General features: G+C 40.4%; 1 protein-coding gene across 1 annotated transcript in view; it reads left to right on the plus strand.

Annotated features, from left to right (window-relative positions):
- Positions 1-2,006: 2,006 nt before the first annotated feature.
- Positions 2,007-21,263, plus strand: part of unc5db (unc-5 netrin receptor Db) — a 135,377-nt gene continuing 116,120 nt past the window's right edge. The window contains exons 1-2 of the mRNA XM_061906954.1: positions 2,007-2,067; positions 8,285-8,467. Coding sequence (XP_061762938.1) covers positions 8,386-8,467 — 82 coding nt within the window. The 5' untranslated portion in view covers positions 2,007-2,067; positions 8,285-8,385. The remainder of the gene's footprint in view (positions 2,068-8,284; positions 8,468-21,263) is intronic.

The raw sequence follows: 21,263 nt of genomic DNA on the forward strand, positions 1-21,263 counted from the left end.
TACATTAAGGTTGAAACTTCTCCCTCTATTTATAATGAACAAACGTTGCATGCTAGACGGGTGACAAAAAGTGCCGTACTACTAACTGACTTGTTTAAAAAGTATTATCTGATTCATAATGATGTGGGATCTGAGCCGAGGATGTCGTTGTGGCTTGTGCAGCCCTTTGAGACACTTGTGATTGAGGGCTATATAAATAAACATTGATTGATTGATTTTAATATCAGAGCAGATGAATTAAGACATGTTATTTCTACTTTAGAATAGTCATACTCTTGTGTGGGACAACATTCTGAAAGTTCAATATTTGGTATTTATCTGCATATCACTACTTATAGAGAAATATTCATAACCCCAAAATATCAAAAACTATCAAAGAAGAATAAGAGTAATATATAACCTTGGTGGAAATACTGTATATACAGTTGCAATTAAAAGTTACACTTGTAAAGAACATGATGTCATGGCTGTCTTGAGTTTCCAATTATTTCTACAACTCTTATTTTTTTGTGATAGAGTGATTTGAAACACATACTTGTTGGTCACAAAACATATTCATGAAGTTTTGTTCTTTTATTAATTTATAATGGGTCTACTGAAAATGTGAACAAACCTGCTGGGTCTAAAGTATACAGTGGGGCAAAAAAGTATTTAGTCAGCCACCGATTGTGCAAGTTCTCCCACTTAAAATGATGACGGAGGTCTGTAATTTTCATCATAGGTACACTTCAACTGTCAGAGACAGAATGTGACAAAATCCAGGAATTCACATTGTAGGAATTTTAAAGAATTTATTTGTAAATTATGGTGGAAAATAAGTATTTGGTCAACAAATGAAGGAAGAATTAATTCCCAAGAAAAAACGCACGGAACCCATCGTCCGGCGGTGGTCCGGCTTCAAGCGGGAATATGTCGAATAGACAACTTTAATTTGTCATGTGTGGGGCACAAGCGTTGCTACCGAAAGTAGCATTACTGCTAATATGTAGCATCATTTGAAAAGTCACCTGCTAATAACTTTAATAAATACCGTTTTGGTAAACTGACGGTGCGGCGTCTTCAGTAATGCGGACGTTGTATCGATCAGTTGTGGTGAAGAAGGAGCTGAGCCGGAAGGCAAAGCTCTCAATTTACCGGTCGATCTACGTTCCCATCCTCACCTATGGTCATGAGCTTTGGGTCATGACCGAAAGGATAATATGACGGGTACACGTGGCCGAAATGAGTTTCAACCGCCATGTGGCGGAGCTCTCCCTTAGAGATAGGGTGAGAAGCTCTGCCATCCGGGAGGAACTCAAAGTAAAGCCGCTGCTCCTCCACATCGAGAGGAGCCAGATGAGGTGGCTCGAGCATCTGGTCAGGATGCCACCCGAACGCCTCCCTAGGGAGGTGTTTAGGGTACGTCCAACCAGTAGGAGGCCACGGGGAAGACCCAGGACACGTTGGGAAGACTACGTCTCCCGGCTGGCCTGGGAACAAGCTAGACGAAGTGGCTGGGGAGAGGGAAGTCTTGGCTTCTCTGCTTAGGCTGCTGCCCCCGCGACCCGACCTCGGATAAGCGGAAGAAGATGGATGGATGGATCGTATAGCTGGGTTGGAAGAGTGGCCGTGCTAGCAACTTGAGGGTTCCAGGTTCGATCCCCGCTTCCACCATCCTAGTCCCTGTCGTTGTGTCCTTGGGCAAGACACTTTACCCACCTGCTCCCAGTGCCACCCACACTGGTTTAAATGTAACTTAGATATTAGGTTTTCACTATGTTAAGCGCTTGGAGTCACTAGAGGGACTGAGGGTGTTTATTTGTCAAGTTAATTTATATTATTTATGTTTTAATTTTATAATTTATATTTTGTTACCTAATAATTTTGTATTTGTATTTATTTTTTACATAATATTTACAATGGAGAAAATATTGTACACCTTGCTGTGGCTGCGTTTGGCCGGAGGAGGGCGCCATCGCTCCATCTATGACATAACACGACGACCGGATTTTCCAATCTTGCTTCCGGTTTTCAATTACTATTTCACGCGGCACCAAGCTGTTGATGACATCCTTCACGCTAAATTGTGTAAGCATATATATATATGTTTCTCTCTCTGGATTTTACTACACTAAACAACACCTTCAAGATTAATTGGATAAGACACTATTTGAAAGACCCTACATCAATTTGGAACTTCATTTCTCATCATGTATTTGTGGTATGGCTCCGTTGGTAGAGTGGCCGTGCCAGCAACTTGAGGGTTCCAGGTTTGATCCCTCGCTTCTGCCATCTTAGTCACTGCTGTTGTGTCCTTTAGCAAGACACTTCACCCACATGCTCCCAGTGCCACCCACACTGGTTTAAAGGCCTTCTGAAATGAGATTTTCTTATTTAAACAGGGATAGCAGGTCCATTCTATGTGTCATACTTGATCATTTCGCGATATTGCCATATTTTTGTTGAAAGGATTTACTAGAGAACATCGACGATAAAGTTCGCAACTTTAGGTCGCTAAAAAAAAGCCTTGCCTGTACCGGAAGTAGCAGACTATGTGCGCGTGACATCACTGGTTGTAGAGCTCCTCACATCCTTACATTGTTTACAATCACAGCCACCAGCAGCGAGAGCGATTCTGACCGAGAAAGCGACAATTTCTCCATTAAGTTGAGCGAGGATGAAAGATTCATGGATGAGGATAGTGAGAGTGAAGGACTAGAAAAAAAAAAGGCGAGGGCAGTGAGAGCGATTCAGATGTTATTAGACACATTTACTAGATTCATTCTGGAAAATCCCTTTTCTGTTTATTGTGTTACTAGTGTTTTAGTGAGATTATATGGTACCTAAAAGTCGGAGGGGTGTGGCCATGGGCGTGGTGACCGCCAAGGTCTCCGGTGGGAGGAGGTAATAGTCCGCAGCTGCAGGAGGACGCAAGCTCCGCTCATGTCTACGGTAAGAGCCAACTTATTACCACAATTTTCTCACCGAAACCTGCCGGTTGACATGTTCACTTGACCGCTCTGTTCCATAGTAAAGCTTCACATTCGGGAATTTTAAACAAGGAAACACTGGCTGTGTTTGTGTGGCTAAAGGCTAAAAGCTTCCCACCTCCATCTTTCTACTTTGACTTCTCCATTATTAATTGAACAAATTGCAAAAGATTCAGCAAAACAGATATCCAGAATACTGTGTAATTATGCGATTAAAGCAGACTACTTATAGCTTGGATCGGGCTGGAAAAAAGTGTCCGCTACAACCGGTGACGTCAAACGCGACATTTTCAACTTAGGGTGGAATTAACTTAAAACAGGAAAAAAAAAAAAAAAAAAAAAAACAGTGGTCCCTAAAGTCATGAAGTTTGTAACGCTCCTCTCACATGCGTGAATACTTTGTGGATGCCATGTTGGGAACAACGACAGCGTGTGTGTGCTCTTCTACGACACACACACACACGTCTTGTCCTCACAAGCATTAAAAAAAAGCTCATAATTTAAAATTGCAATTTAGTAAACTAAAAAGGCCGTATTGGCATGTGTTGCAATGCTAAAATTTCATCATTGATATATAAACTATCAGACTGCGTGGTCGGTAGTAGTGGGTTTCAGTAGGCCTTTAAATCTAACTTAGATACTGGGTTACACTATGTAAAAGCGCTCCGAGTCACTAGAGAAAAGCGCTATATGAATATAATTCACTTATTTTCTAACCTTGGAGGCCTACATTTTTTGCTATTGTGTAACGACAACATTGATAGGATTCTTGTTGCTCTTTTAAACTTCCACAAACAGGCCCTTCTGGCACGGTCTTTTATATACAAGCACAATTTCTCACCTACGAAATACTTAATTTGGAACAATAAAGACATGTTACAAAAGGAAATCTCTTTTCCTCAACAATTGGTTTAAGAATGATAGTATTTTAGTGAGTCAGCTTTTCAGTAAGGAAGGTGTACTTTAATTACCAATATTTTGATGCCTTTCCAACAGGTGTTGTTGTATTGTACAGGGCTTACTCATCTCCTCTTTCTGCTGTAAAAAATGGGAATGATCCACTTGACACTCCTGTGGGGAAACTTTGCTTTAATCAGAAAAATAACAGAAAAATTCATAGCTTATTCCCAAATGATTGTGTGTCTGTCTCCTATGCAATTGCGCTCTGGAATAATGTTGTGAATGACATCTGCTGGGTCAAAACGTGGTCCCTTCTTAACAGGTATTTACTTACCAATAAAGACAAAGAGATATGTTTTTAAAATCATTCTTGGTTGTTACCCTATAAAGTGGAAACTTTGCTTTGATCAGAAACATTTTGATGTGTTGGTCGCATCGTGATGCCGGTTTCGTTCTCCCAAGGATGCAGACGGGCTTTGGACACAGCGTGCAGGTAGGAAATTATTTATTTAAAATATAAATCAGACTTTGACAAAACTAAAAGAGCTAGCATGGGAGCTAGAAAAACAAAATGGGCTAAACATGGAAGCTAGCATAAGCAGAACCGGGAACCAAAGTCGTCACTTGTTGTGCAAAGACAAATTAGGAAGCCAGACAGACAGACGGGACAAGGCAGGCTTAAATAATGACAGTGATTACAAAACAGATGTGCGACCGGAACAAGCGGCAGGTGAAAATAATACGTAACCATGGTAACCAACTGAGAAGTGCACACACAGGAACCGAGGGAGTCCAAAACCAACAGAAAAACACAAGTGACCCAAAAAACCCAAACAGACTATGATCCGTGCAGCGGATCATAACAAAAATAACAGAAAAATACGCAGCTTATTCCGAAACGATCGTGTGTGTCCGTCTCTTATGTAATTGCGCATTGGAATAATGTTTTGAATGACATCTGCTGGGTCAAAACGTGGTCCCTTCCTAACAGTATTTACTTACCAACAAAGTCAAAGAGATATCTTTTAAGATCATTCATCATTGTTACCCTGTAAAAACTGTGACGGTTAGATACAAGGACATTGATGTTACCTGCACCATATGTAACATGCATCCAGGGACTGTTTACCACCTGTTCTGGACTTGTGGAAGCACTCGATCATTATGGCAGGGCATCTGTAGCTTCATCCTGGACAATATTTGTGACAAATTTGTGCTTTGTTTTAAATTTGAAAAGGAATTTTACCTTTGCAACCTCATTATACTATTGGCTAACGTTTATATTCATAAACGTAAGATTTTTCAATACCCGACCAGTTTTTGTGCCTTTAAAAAAGAATTAGAAATCTATGTTAAAACACTCTCTACCTCTGACAACCAAAGAGCTGTAAAAACAATGATGCTGTGTTCCAAATTTGATTTATTTACTGAACTTGTGTGAGCCCATGGCTTTGCACTTTGTTATATATCTATATATCAATGTTTATTTATATAGCCCTAAATCACAAGTGTCTCAAAGGGCTGCACAAACCACAACGACATCCTCGGTAAAGCCCACATAAAGGCAAGGAAAAACTCACACCCAGTGGGATGTCGGTGACAGTGACAATGATGACTATGAGAAACCTTGGAGAGGACCGCATATTTGGGCAAACCCCCCCTCTCCTAGGGGAGACCGAAAGCAATGGATGTTGAGCGGGTCTAACATGATATTGGGAAAGTCCAGTCCATAGTGGATCCAACCTAATAGCGAGAGTCCCGTCCATAGTGGGGCCAGAAGGAGACCATCCCAAGCGGAGACGGGTCAGCAGCGCAGAGATGTCCCCAACCGATGCACAGGCGAGCGGTCCATCCCGGGTCCTGACTCTAGACAGCCAGCACTTCATCCATGGCCACCGGAGAGGGAGGCAGAGGAGAAAAGAAAAGAAACGGCAGATCAACTGGTCTAAAAAGGGGGTCTATTTAAAGGCTAGAGTAAACAAATTACTTTTAAGATGGGACTTAAATGCTTCTACTGAGGTTGCATCTCAGCCCGAATAGAAAATTTGCCCAGGTCTGGTTTAAATTAATATCCAACAATTGCGAGAACTAGTTTTTATTGTCCATTTCGTTTTTTAATGATTTCTGCTTGTGGTGTGCCTCGGGATTTTTTTCAATTAAAAAAATGTGCCTTGGCTCAAAAAAGGTTGAAAAACACAGATGTTACTGAAAAGTCAACGGACTAAATTAGGAGCCTTTGCTTGTTTATTTACTTATAAAAGACAAGTTATTTAGTATGTTGTCATGTCTGTGTGATCATGTTTTGTTTTAGTCATGTTCGGTTTTGTTTTTGGACTCTTTTTTTACTTTGGTTGGTTTTGTCACCATAGCAACCCATTAGTTTTCACCTTGTCCCCATGTCACGCACCTGTTTTCAATAATCACCACAGTATTATTTAAGCCACAGTTGCAAGGTTGTCAGCCTGACAACATCACCTTCTATCACCCTTCTACAAACCAATGATTCCATGCCCCTTGTCTCGGTCACAGTAAGTGTTTTAGTTATTCATGCCATAGTGCAAGTTTTTGTTTGTTTTCATAGCCAAGTTGTGTACCTCCATTGTGAGCGCTTTTCGTTTATCCCTTTTTTTTAATTATAATTAAAGTATGTCTTTACCTTCACGCTGTTTCCGCTCCAATCACTTTGCACCTCGGGAAAACAACCCTCACCCTAGTCCAAGTCGTGACAGAAAAAAAGGAATAAACAAAAAGCGCTCACAATGGAGGTACAAAACTTGGCTATGAAAATAAACAAAAACTTGCACTATGGCATGAATAACAAAAACACTTACTGTGACCGAGACAAGGGGCATGGAATCATGGATTTGTAGAAGGGTGATAGAAGGTGAGGTTGCCTGACTGACTACATTGCAACTGTGGCTTAAATAATACTGTGGTGATTAGTGAAAACAGGTGCGTGACATGGGGATATGGTGAAAACGAATAGGTTGCTATGGTGACAAAACAAACAAAAGTGCACAAAGAGTCCTAAAACAAAACCAAACATGACTAAAACAAACATGATCACACATACATGACATTTGTTCACTATTTTATTTAATGACTAAATTGCTATAAGAAACATTGCAACACATGCCAATAAGGCCGGTTTAGTTTACTAAATTACAATTTTTAAATTTCCCGCGGAGTTTCTTGTTGAAAACGTTGCGGAATGATGACGCGTGCGTGTGACGTCTCGGGTTGGAGCGGACATATTAGCCCATCACCGCACACAGCTAAAAGTCGTCTCTTTTCATCGCATAATTGCACAGTATTTTGGACATCTGTGTTGCTGAATCTTTTGCAATTTGTTCAATTAATAATGGAGACTATAAATAAGAATGCTGTTGGTAGAACGCGGTGGATTGCAGCTGCCTTTAGCACCGAGACACAACCGGTGTCTGTTTGTTGTGAAGCTTTAACACAGAGCGGTCAAGCGAACATGTTTATGTCAACCAGCAAGTTTTTGGATGGGAAAATTGTGATATTATGTCAGCTCTTACCGGAGACTTCAGTGGATTGTGGGACCTCCTCCTGTATCTGTCAAAAAGGCATCTGTGATATTGGCTCCTCCATTGGCTTCTCTCTGAGACATTGGCGTTCACCGCAGCCATCCGACTTTCAGGTATGACTTTAGAATCTCACTAAAACACTTATGAAACAATAAGCAGATAAAGGATTTTCCAGAATTATCCTAGAAAATGTGTCTAATTACATCTGAAAAGCTACCACTGCCGCCGCCCGGAGCTGTCGCTTTTTCTTTTTTCTCTTTTTTATTTTTTTATTGCCTCACTCTAACTTTCCTCATCCACGAATCTTTCATCCTCGTTCAAATTAATGGCGAAATTGTCGCTTTCTCGGTCCGAATCGCTCTCGCTGCTGGTGGCCATGATTATAAACAATGTGAGGATGTGAGGAGCTCCACAACCCGTGACGTCACGCGCACATCGTCTGCTACTTCCGGTACAGGCAAGGCTTTTTTGTTAGCGACCAAAAGTTGCGAACTTTATCGCCAATGTTCTCTACTAAATCCTTTCAGCAAAAATATGGCAATGTCGCGAAATGAAAGTATGACACATAGAATGGACCTGCTATCCCCTTTTAAATAAGAACATCTCATTTCAATAAGCCTTTAAAATAAAGCCAATAATTACTTTTTTTTTTTTTGGTCCCTTTCATTTAGAAAAGTACCAAAATACTTTTAGTACCAGTCAAGGTACCAGAATATTGGTATCGTTCCAACACTAACACGCACACACACACCGAGCACCCACAGGCGCCTATGGTTGGAGGCAGAGGAAGGGAGGAACTCTGAGCGCTCAAAGCTGTAGAGACGCGAAGATGCATCCTCTCTTGACTTCATTATCTTCCCTCAGCAGCCACAGACTCTTCCCTGGCTGGCTTTCCAGAGAGGACCTCCCGGGGAAGATCCAGCCAACCATCCGGCGTGCGTGGACCACCGGTGTGACGCGCGGGGATGTGTGCGCCGACTGAAGGGCGTGACTTTGCCACGGCTGGTCTCCTACTTCTTCTTTGTTCCACCTCTGTCACCTCCAAAGGTAAGAAAGATGCGCTGATATGAAACCATGTGCGGCATCCCCCCCCCCGGGTGCACACTGCATAGTGTGTGCAAACATGCTTCATACTAATTACGTTTGCCGCGTAGTTTTGTGCGTAATCACCGCCTTTACTAAGGCTTTTGCGTTGCTGTGCCATGGATTTGCCGTCTATAAAGCTGTGGAGGTAAAACATGTCATAGAAAATTAATTGACTTCCTGCAGAAATTTTATTTATTTTTTTGTTATTATTATTACTATTTACAATAGTTTTATCTATCCTCGGGTTGTCAATGTAAATGGAGGGAATGTGTTGTTTTTTGTTTGTTTTTTAACTTAAGTAGGTATACAAATACAAATAATAACAGAAGAAATTAACAAATTAAAAAGATGGTTTTGACAAAAAACAGACTTATCTTTGAATTTCAGCACAACTAAAAATAATGCTTTTTGGTGATGGTAGACGAGAAAGTCAAACAAGCGCTTTGAGTCACTAGAAAAAAGCGATATATATATATATAAATATAATTCACTTCACTCACACACACACACACACACACACACACACACACACACACACACACACACACACACATACACACACACACACACACACACACACACACACACACACACACACACACACACACACACACACTCGTGTATTTGTTATTTCCTTGAGACCTGAGAAAAATGCCTACCTCTTTAGGACCACACCCTTTCTAGATACAAATACAAATAATAACAGAAGAAATGAACAAATTAAAAAGATGGTTTTGACAAAAAACAGACTTATCTTTGAATTTCAGCACAACAAAAAATAATGCTATTTGGTAACGATAGACGAGAAAGTCAAACAAGCGCTATGAGTCACTAGAAAAAAGCGATATATATATATATATATATATATATATATATATATATATATATATATATATATATATATATATAAATATATAAAAATATAATTCACTTACACACACACACACACACACACACACACACACACACACACACACACACACACACACACACACACACACACACACTCTTGTATTTGTTATTTCCTTGACACCTGAGAAAAATGCCTACCTCTTTAGGACCAGACCCTTTCTAGATATATATATATAGTTTTGTATTTCCAACATTAATAATATATACATACTATGCCAATATAAAAAAGGTAAGCTTTTAGCTATTTTTCTATTGTTTTTTATTGTTTTTTACTATTTATTATTTACTAAAAGTTATAACAGTATGTATCTATATACGTATTTATTTATTTTTTTTTTAAATTGATTTTGGCCAAAGGGGGTGCATTTCAATTTCTTGCACACACTGGTTATTTCATATGTCAGCCAAAGGGGGAGCACTTCAAATTTTTACACACACTTGTTATCACATATGTTGACCAGAAGGGGAGCACTCGGTTGGTAGAGCGGCCGTGCCAGCAACTTGAGGGTTGCAGGTTCGATTCCCGCTTCCGTCATCCTAGTCACTGCCCTTGTGTCCTTGGGCAAGACACTTTACCCACCTGCTCCCAGTGCCACCCACACTGGTTTAAATGTAACTTAGATATTGGGTTTCACTATGTAAAGTGCTTTGAATCACTAGAGAAAAGCACTATATAAATATAATTCACTTCACTTCAAATTTTTACACACACTTGTTATTTCATATGTTGACAAAAGGTCGAGCATTTTTAAAAGCGACACACAGTCAATTTGAAAAATCCTTCCTTTTTTGAACCACCCTAATTTTGATAGATTTCACCACCAGGGGTGCAAACTAGACATTCTCTATTCGATGCAATGTTATTGGGACCATGATTTATGTCATCACTTGTTCACACCACCTCATATGGACGCTACTTTTCCTTCTTCATGTCTCAAGAAGGGTAGAAATACAAGAACACACACACACAAGCACACACACACGTGCATGCGAACAAATGTAACTGGCAGAGAGCAATTACATTACCAATCAGTTAAATATTAATATAGTTTAATTTTTTAAATGTGTATGTAGACCCTTACTCTACTCCTAAGCTAATATAAAAGCTTGACTGTATTGCTGCCATTTTGTGTCAAAAATATTTATGTTTCAATTTGGTCAAAATGCAACAAAACTCTTCAGCAGGCAGTCATCTAATTCTAGCAGAGTTGATCGTTTGCCATCACCCTACCCTTAGTCTGCCTGGCAAAAGTCATTCAACTATTTTATTAATCACTGAAGAGTTATGAAGGAAAGGATATCAGTGTCTGTATGTTTTATGCCGCCAAATCAGATACCAAAACATTTCAACATCGATAGCATTAATTGACATAACAGAAGAGATTACCAATGCAATAGATAGCAAATAGTGTGTGTATGTACTTAAGTTGTACGGTATACCGGAATTAGTATGGTACCGCGGTACAAGTGAATCATTTTCGGCACTATACCGTCGCTGAAACGTACCGGTCCCGCGTCGAAGTCACGTTGCGACATTGCTGGTTTACGAGCAGAGGAGCATGTTCGGCGGCACACAATCACTGAGTACTTACAAGCAGACACAGTGTGTAGACTGGAAAGGTAAAATGGACGCATTTTAGTGTAAAAACTAAAGATAAAGGTGAAGTTATAACACTGGGGTGCTTTAAGACATGGCTAGCTAGCTAGCGGCTAACGTCCGTCCACCGTCGGCAGTGTTTTAGCTACTTCTAAATCACTAGTGAAGTGAAGTGAATTATATTTATATAGCGCTTTTCTCTAGTGACTCAAAGCGTTTTACATAGTGAAACCCAATATCTAAGTTACATTTAAACCAGTGTGGGTGGCACTGGGAGCATGTGGGTAAAGTGTCTAGCCCAAGGACACAACGGCAGTGACTAGGATGGCGGAAGCGGGAATCGAACCTGCAATCCTCGCGTCCATGGTGACAAATAAAGTAAGTTTATTTCACGTATCATTATCACTGCAGGACGAGGAATAGATAAACATGCTTCACTACACACCGTAGCTCACGGCATCAAAATGTAAACAAACGTCATTGGTGGATCTACACCTGAAATCCACTGTAATCATATCAAGTACAGGCCCGTATCTAGTCGATACTACTATGTTTACGTCGATATTTTTTGGCATCACAATATCTTCTTTCATTTTATTTTTATGTATATTATGTTTATAAAGTCAGGAAATATATCCCTGTACACATGAGGACTTCGAATATGACCAATGTATGATCCTGTGACTACTTGGTATCGGATTGATACCCATCATCCAAAACTATTGTAAAGTATCAAACAACTGAAGAATAAGTAAGGATTACATTTTAACAGAAGTGTAGATAGAACATGTTAAAAGAGAAAGTAAGCAGAATTTAACAGTAAATCAGGGGTAGGGAACCTATGGCTCTAGAGCCAGATGTGGCTTTTTTGATGACTGCACCTGGCTCTTCGATAAATCACGGTAAGTAATGAAGAATTCCACTGGTAATCAGTGTCAAAAATAACGTTCAAAATATAAAACATTCTCATGCATTTTAATCCATCCATCCGGTTTCTACCACACCAGTTCAACAAGTCGCATTAATGGTAAGAAGTATTGTATTTATTGTTGGTTAGCTTCAGAATAACAATGTTATTAAAAAGAATAAGATACTTATTATACTCTAAAAGTGTTGGTCTTACTTAAAAATTCACTCATTGTTGTATTCAGTCTTAAAAAATGTTTTATATGGCTCTCACGTAAAGACTTTTAAAAATATTTGGCTTATATGGCTCTCTCAGCCAAAAAGGTTCCCGACCCCTGCAGTAAATGAACAAGTAGATGAATAATTATTTTTTTTGTACCACTTGTCCTTAATAATGTTTACAAAAAAATAGAATGATAAATGACACAATATGTTATTGTATATGTCAGCAGACTAATTAGGAGTCTTTGTTTGTTTATTTACTTGTATGTTCACTATTTTATTTAAGGACTTAACTGCAATAATAAACATATGTTTATTGTACCCTAAGATTCTTTTGTTAAAATAAAGCCAATAATGCAATTTGATTCGTGGTGCCCTTTATTTAGAAAAGTACCAAAAAGTACCAAAATAATTTTAGTACCGGTACCAAAATATTGGTATTGTTACAACACTAGTATGGACTTAGAGTAACAAAAGCATTTGACACAATTAATCATATCTTAAAGAAACTGTTTGCCACACTTGCACAGATGCCTAGAAGGTAAAATGTTTTAAATCACCAAATGATTACCGAGTGCAGCGCATGCTGCTGCTCACTGCTCCCCTCACCTCCCAGTGGGGTGAACATGGGAATGGGGCAAATGCAGAGGACATATTTCACCACACCTAGTGTGTGTGTGTGACAATCATTGGAAGTTTAACTTTAACTTTAACAACGACATCCTCGGCTCAGATCCCACATTATTTGGTTTAGTTGAGGTTTGTATTGTTTGGGGAGTAAGAAAAGCAGTGAGGTGGAAGGATTAGCTCGTGTTTATCTTTTAGGATTATTGAATTTGTTCGTAATTGGCAGTCATGCGTTGCAGAGAATTGGAAATGTTTTAACAGGGAAAACATTTGCCTTGTGGAATTAGAGGATTTTCTTCCTGATTATGTTGGCATTATGTATGATTGCTGTATCAATTTGCATTAAAGTACCAGGAAGCGAGCCAACCGTACTTGGCACGTCCAACCTATTCAGTGGCCTAGTGCAGTGGTTCTCAAATGGGGGGTACGCGTACCCCTGGGGGTACCTGAAGGTATGCCAAGGGGTACGTGAGATTTTTTTTAAAGATTCTAAAAATAGCAACAATTCAAAAATCCTTTACAAATATATTTATTGAATAATACTTCAACAAAATATGAAAGTAAGTTCAACGAAATGGAACAATGCAATATTCAGTGTTGACAGCTAGATTTTTTGTGGACATGTTCCATAAATATTTCTTTTTTTGTGAAAAAATGTTAAAAATTAAGTTCATGAATGCAGATGGATCTCTATTACAATCCTAAAAGATGGCACTTTAAGTTGATGATTACTTCTATGTGTAGAAATCTTTATTTATAATTGAATCACTTGTTTATTTTTCAACAAGTTTTTAGTTATTTTTATATCTTTCAGCAATATTTTTGCACTGTTATACAATTTAATAAATCAGAAACTGATGACATAGTGCTGTATTTGACTTCTTTATCTCTTTTTTTCAAACAAAAATGTTTTGCTCTGATTAGGGGGTACTTGAATTAAAAAAAAGTGTTCACAGGGGGTACATCACTAAAAAAAGGTTGAGAATCACTGGCCTAGTGGTTAGGGTGTCCGTAGGTTGTGAGTTCAAATCCCGGCCAAGTCATTCCAAAGACTATACAAATGGGACCCATTACCTCCCTGCTTGGCGCTCAGCATCAAGGGTTGAAATTGGGGGTTAAATCACCAAAATGATTCCCGGGCGTGACCACTGCTGCTGCTCACTGCTCCCCTCACCTCCCTGGGGGTGAACAAGGGTGATGGGTCAAATGCAGAGAATAATTTCACCACACCTAGAGTGTGTTACAATCATTGTAACTTTAACTTTTACCTAACTGTAGCACGAATATCAATCAATCAATTAATCAAAGTTAATTTATATAGCCCTCAAACGGCTGGACAAGCCACAACGACATCCTCGGCTCAGATCCCACTTCAGGGCAAGGAAAAACTCAACCCAATGGGATGACAATGAGAAACCTATGGCGACCGGTGCAATGGACGTCGAGTGGATCTAGAATAATAGCATTATGCTTTGCCACCTTACTGTCGTGTACTGTATGAATTTGTTTTACTATTTATTATTTTTCTTCATGATGGAAAGACTGACTGAAAAAATATGCTTAAAAGTGTTGTATTTTTCACCCGGAAAACTATACTGGAGGTTTTCAGTTTTTATGAACACATACAGACATAAGTTATAGGTTATTTTCAAGAATAGCGTCTCCTGTACTGTCAGCTACCGGTGGCGGAGTGAATGATCCTAGTGAGGTTGCCATGGGTGACGACAATGTGTGCAGTTCAGTGCCCAGATTTACATTTAAATGAAAGTGATGGCCATGCATTCAGAAATGATATACTGTAATAATAATGGTAATATAAGTAAAGTCTACTTTCATATTGGACTCGTTCCCTTGTGGGAGTCCTGTGATTTGACACCTCTATTTGTGCAGTTTATGAATTATGCCATTGTGGTCTTCCGGCTCTACCTTTTACATCTCAATCACTTTGCTCTTTAAAAAAGCCCCACTGTAGTCAGCACTCAACCCTGGAGCTCATTTTGGTTTTCTGGCTATGTGGCTTAGCAGTACTGCGGTATTTTTTATTCATATTTAAGGGACGGCGTGGCGCGGTGGGTGAGTGGCCGTGCGCAACCCGAGGGTCCCTGGTTCAATCCCCACCTAGTACCAACTTCGTCACGTCTGTTGTGTCCTGAGCAAGACACTTCACCCTTGCTCCTGATGCGTGCTGGTTAGCGAGTTGCATGGCAGCTCCCTCCATCAGTGTGTGAATGTGTGTGTGAATGGGTAAATGTGGAAGTAGTGTCAAAGCGCTTTGAGTACCTTGAAGGTAGAAAAGCGCTATACAAGTACAACCCATTTATCATTTATTTATATTTGTAAATCTTTATGGTAAATGCCGATAGATCTTGTTGATGATGGACTGACTGTATTTTCCGGACTATACGCTTAAAATCGTTTTTTTCTCAAAACTCGTCAGTGCACCTTATAAGCCGGTGCGCCTAATGTACATAATAATTATATATAGCTCGTCACTGCCGTTGTGTCCTTGGGCAAGACACTTTACCCACCTGCTCCCAGTGCCACCCACACTGGTATAAATTAGAGATGTCCGATAATGGCTTTTTTGCCGATATCCAATATTCCGATATTTTCCAACTCTTAATTACCGATTCCGATATCAACCGATACCGATATATACAGTCGTGGAATGAACACATTATTATGCCTAATTTTGCTGTGATGCCCCGCTGGATGCATTAAATAATGTAACAAGGTTTTCCAAAATAAGTTATGGAAAAAAAATGCCAACATGGCGCTGCCATATTTATTATTGAAGTCACAAAGTGCATTATTTTTTTTTAGCAAGCCTCAAAACAGCAGCTTGGAATTTGTGACATGCTCTCCCTGAGAGAGCATGAGGAGGTTGAAGTGGGTGGGGGTGGGGGGGTGTATTGTAGCGTCCCGGAAGAGTTAGTGCTGCAAGGTGTTCCGGGTATCTGTTCTGTTGTGTTTATGTTGTGTTACGGTGCGGATGTTCTCACCAAATGTGTTTGTCATTCTTGTTTGGGGTGGGTTCACAGTGTGGCGCATATTTTTAACAGTGTTAAAGTTGTTTATAAGGCAACCCTCAGTGTGATCTGTATGGCTGTTGACCAAGTATGACTTGCATTCGCTTGGGTGTCTGAAAAGCTGTAGATATGTGATTGGGCCGGCACGCAAAGGCAGTGCCTTTAAGGTTTATTGGCGCTCTGTACTTCTCCCTACGTCCGTGTACCAGTCCGTACAGCAGCGTATTAAAAAGTCATACATTTTACCTTTTGAAACCGATACTGATAATTTCCGATATCACATTTTAAAGCATTATCGGCCGATAATATCGGCAGTCTGATATTATCGGACATCTCTAGTTTAAATGTAACTTAGATATTGGGTTTCACTATGTAAAGCGCTTTGAGTCACTAAAGAAAAGCCCTATATAAATATAATTCACTTCACTTCACTTCAATGAAAACAAGCTTAACACCCTTGTCTTAGATAATGCATAATATTTCACCCCCTTTTCCATTGACCTTGAAAGTTTGAATCGGGGAACAATTTAAATTTATACGAAGTGGTCGGGACATTCTAATGAGAAATGTCGTATAACAAAGAGTTGAGCTGAGGGATGAATTATTGATCGGCCACTGAGAAAGGTGGGAATGTGCAGCCTGCAAATCCACGACAGTCCTCATTACAAGACGAAGGCAGCTGCAGCAGGGACTTTGTCTCTCCACCCAAGGAATTGCTCTTCAAATGTAATGTGGTAGAACCACTGGGAGACAACAGGTGTCTAAAGTAAAAACAGTGATCTGTAGTGCAAATTGTCTCATGTCTAATCCCACTTGTGGTGATTTCCTCTGGGATTTAAGGTGCTTGTGCAAGTAACCTCGCTGTTCAGAGACATCAGTAGACCTCCGTATCCAAGCATTATCCAGAATGACACATTAAAACACTCCTGGTTTTTTTCTTAGTTTACGGTTTCTTTTTGCGTCATGCGAGACGCCCGAGGTTGTGGTGATTTTAAGGATGCAGTTGAACGAGGTTGGAGCGTGACGTGAAAGGGGTATTTATTACTCAAGACAGGGATAACGAGCGACACTTAAAGGCCTACTGAAACCCGCTACTACCGACCACGCAGTCTGATAGTTTAAGTATATCAATGATGAAATCTTAACATTGCAACACATGCCAATACGGCCTTTTTAGTTTACCAAATTGCAATTTCAAAATTTCGCGCGAAGTATCCTGTTGAAAACGTATGATGACGCAAGCCCGTGACGTCTCGGATCCCAGCTATAAGTAGTCTGCTTTAATCGCATAATTACACAGTATTCTGGACATCTGTGTTGCTGAATCTTTTTCAATTTGTTCAATTAATAATGGAGACGTCAAAGAAGAAAGATGTAGGTGGAGCGGTGTATGGCAGCTGCCTTTAGCAACACAAACACAGCCGGTGTTTCCTTGTTTACATTCCCGAAGGTGAAGCGTTACTATGAAACAGAGCGGTCAAGCGAACATGGTTCTCTACCACATGTCAACCGGCAGGTTTCGGTGAGAAAATTATGCTAATAAGTCGGCCGTAGACATGAGTGGAGCTTGCGTCGTTCCTCCTGCACCTGTCAAAGAGGCATCTGCGGACTCTTTTGCCTCCTCCGACCAGCCGCCCCCGAACGTGGGATGCTTCCACCGTGGAGGAGGGGGGAAAAAAAGCTCAGCCCGTCCCGACCGGCTGCCTTCGCTTCGCCTCGTCGAGAAACGTGGTTTCCCTCAGAGACACTGGCGGTCACCACACCCGTGGCCACACCTCTCCGACTTTCAGGTACGACTATAAAATCTCACTAAAACACTAGAAACACAATAAGCAGATAAGGGATTTTCCAGAATTATCCTAGTATATGTGTATAATAACATCTGAATCGCTCCCACTGCCCTGTGTTTGTTTTTTTCTCGTCCTTCACTCTCACTATCGTCATCCACAAATCTTTCATCCTCGCTCAAATTAATGGGGAAATTGTTGCTTTCTCAGTCCGAATCGCTCTCGCTGCTGGTGGCCATGATTGTAAACAATGTGAGGATGTGAGGAGCTCCACAACCCGTGACGTCACGCGCACATAGTCTGCTACTTCAGGTACAGGCAAGGCTTTTCTCTTAGCGACCAAAAGTTGCGAACTTTATCGTCGATGTTCTCTACTAAATCCTTTCAGCAAAAATATAGCAATATCGCGAAATGATCAAGTATGACACATAGAATGGACCTGCTATCCCCGTTTAAATAAGAAAATCTCATTTCAGTAGGCCTTTAAGTTCTTTGTGTCAAAATCAAGGCATGGAATGAATATCTATGGCCCCCGGGATGATATTTTATTAGTATTAGATCACAGCCGCCTGCTACTGTCCCAGTGACCCCATCAAGTCATAAAAATGGGGTCCCACAGTAAATTAAAGTTAAAGTACCAATGATAGTCTCACACACACTAGGTGTGGTGAAATGTGTCCTTTCCATTTGACCCATCCTCTTGTTCACCCCCTGGGAGGTGAGGGGAGCAGTGGGCAGCAACGGTGGCCGCGCCCAGGAATAATTTTTGGTGATTTAACTGCCAGTTCCAACCCTTGATGCTGAGTGCCAAGCAGGGAGGCAAAGGGTCCCATTTTTATAGTCTTTGGTATGACTCGGCCGGGGTTTGAATTCACAACCCACCGATCTCAGGGCGAACACTCTAACCACTAGGCCACTGAGAACATGCAAATATGCATTATCCTGTTATATTTCACATTCTATATGGTGTTTTTGGACAAAGGTTGTCATTTATGCAGTCATCCTGATATTAAGGAACATTTTATTTTTGAAGGACATTTACAGTTGAAAATTATTTCCCTTTGAAATAACTGACAGAGACATGTATTCATTTACTGTGATTTTTCTTTGAAGGAAGTTTGTTTTTGTCTCTGAGCCTGTTGAAAAAATGTTTTCACTTGAAATTAGTGACTGAGTACGGAGCCCCTAAACCTCGGTCCTCCTATTATCTTTCAACGTACCCATTGTACAGCACTTTGGCTACCCATGTGGTAGATTTTAAATGTGCTTTATAAATAAAGTTGATTTGATTTGATTCAACACTCTTACTAGTATGCACCACACTGTGAACCCACATCAAACAAGAATGACAAACACATTTCGGGAGAACATCCTCACAGTAACACAACATAAACACAACTCCACAATTACCCAGAACCCCATGCATCCATGACTCTTCCTGGCTATATTATCCACCCCCGCACCCCGAACCCTGCCCACCTCAACCAACGCACGGAGAGGGGGTGGGCGTTATTTTGGTGCTAGCAGGGTTTATAATATAGCCAGGAATAGTCATGGATGCATGGGATTCTGGGTAATTGTTATTTTGCGTTTATAATGTGTTACAGTGCGGATGTTCTCCCGAAATGTGTTTGTCATTCTTGTTTGGTGTAGGTTCACATTGTGGTGCATATTATTAGTAAGAGTGTTAAAGTTGTTTATATCACAACCCTCAGTGTGACCTGTATGGCTGTTGAACAACTATGCCTTGCAGTCGTGTACGTGTATCTGCGGAAGCTCCATACAACACGCTAATGGGCTGGCAAGCTGTTTGTACATGTTGTACAAGGTTTCAAAGGCAGTGGCTTCATAGCACGCCCTTATTATTGTTATCTGGGTGACCATCAGCAGATATTGGCGAGAATTGTTACTTTGGAAATTCGGGAACCTCCCGGAAAATTTGGGAGGGTTGACAAGTGTAAAGCTGTCAAGTGAAATTCATATAAAAGTCGCGTGTCTAAGACCCCCGGTTTACACATAGCACAAAGCAAAAAAAAAAAAACTCTCTATGCTGTGTTATTTCATTTTAAATTTCAAAAGAGTTTTGTGGCTCCCATTGTCTTCTTTATTTTGTGAAACGGGTCAACATGGCTCTTTGAGTGGTAAAGGTTGCCGACCCCGGCCGTAGGGTATTTGTGTAGCGAGTAAGCACAGACATGACTTACACAATATTTTTTCATCAATAGGTTATTGAATATTTTCAGTAGTTACAGAATGGTAATAAATAAGAATAGCGATTCGGATGTGGATTTTTTTTTTTTCAACAGATTGGGATTTGCAGTACTGTACATTGGTCAGTAGGTGTCTCAGTACCATTACATGGATGTGGATCTAGCCACAACAAGGAGTTGGGATACTAAATAGGAACTTGATGGTAATGTCATTCAAACAAAGGTAATAAAAGGAAAACAGTTCTTTAGTTAAGAAAATGAAACAGATATAATTTGCGCCTTTTTCAACCTCAAAGAAAAATGCTTGAAGACTCAGATAAACATGGTAGAGATTGGATGCTTTGGAAGATTCCTGCCCGGACGAACTGGTCGAAGTTACTCCTTCGAGTCGAGGAGGCACATCCTTTGATTGATTGATTGATTGAAACTTTTATTAGTAGATTGCACAGTACAGTACATATTCCGTACAATTGACCACTAAATGGTAACACCTGAATGCAATCCCCTGTTGGGAGTGCATTCCAGATTGATGTGGCGTAGAAGGAGAATGAGTTAAGACCTTTGTTTGATCGGAATCTGGGTTTAACGTGGTTTGTGGAGCTCCCCTGGTGTTGTGGTTATGGCGGTCATTTACGTTATGGAAGTAGTTTGACATGTACTTCGGTATCAGGGAGGTGTAGCGGATTTTATAGACTAGGCTCAGTGCAAGTTGTTTTTCTCTGTCCTTCACCCTGAGCCAGCCCACTTTGCAGAAGTGGGTAGGAGTGAGGTGTGATCTGGGGTTGAGGTCTAGAAGTAACCTGACTAGTTTGTTCTGGGAAGTTTGGAGTCTAGATTTGAGGGTTTTGGAGGTGCTGGGGTGACAGGAAGTGTGGCACGTCATGATCAAAATCCAGCAAGTCACAACGGTGAGCGTCGGCCAGCCAAAGACGCACAGCAACGAGCTCGGTTTACGAAGGGTACGGACATGCCCAACGTCCACCCAACACACCCGGTGGTAGACTCCTCCGAATCAAATCGTTGAATGGTCAACGATTCAACCACGCCTTTTTTATAGATAGTGAGCAAACCAGCCTCAACTATTTTTGTAAGTATTTTGATGTTATAAATCAGCTATATATGATAGAAGCTTCAATATAGAGGCAACTTGTTTTTACATTATACCGGTACTTTAAACGACATTGTGGACTACATTAAATGATGTGCCGGGCCAGTTCTGGCCCCCGGGCCTTGAGTTTGACACCTGTTTTTTAAGGGCTTAAAGCAGGACTTCATCACACAGATGCCAGCTCTTTATTCTGCTTTTTGCAATAACTTTGAAACTAAGTTCCGCTAAACTAAAAACTTGAATGTATGCAAAAAAAAAGAGAAACAAAGCACATTTAATTACGCTTAGCATCTGTGTGGATATGTAGTGAGCAGCCTGCTTTTCACTCTCTACACAATAAAGGCAGCTGAAGCCGCACT

Source organism: Nerophis ophidion, linkage group LG07 (assembly GCF_033978795.1).
Source record: "Nerophis ophidion isolate RoL-2023_Sa linkage group LG07, RoL_Noph_v1.0, whole genome shotgun sequence".
NCBI lineage: Eukaryota > Metazoa > Chordata > Actinopteri > Syngnathiformes > Syngnathidae > Nerophis > Nerophis ophidion.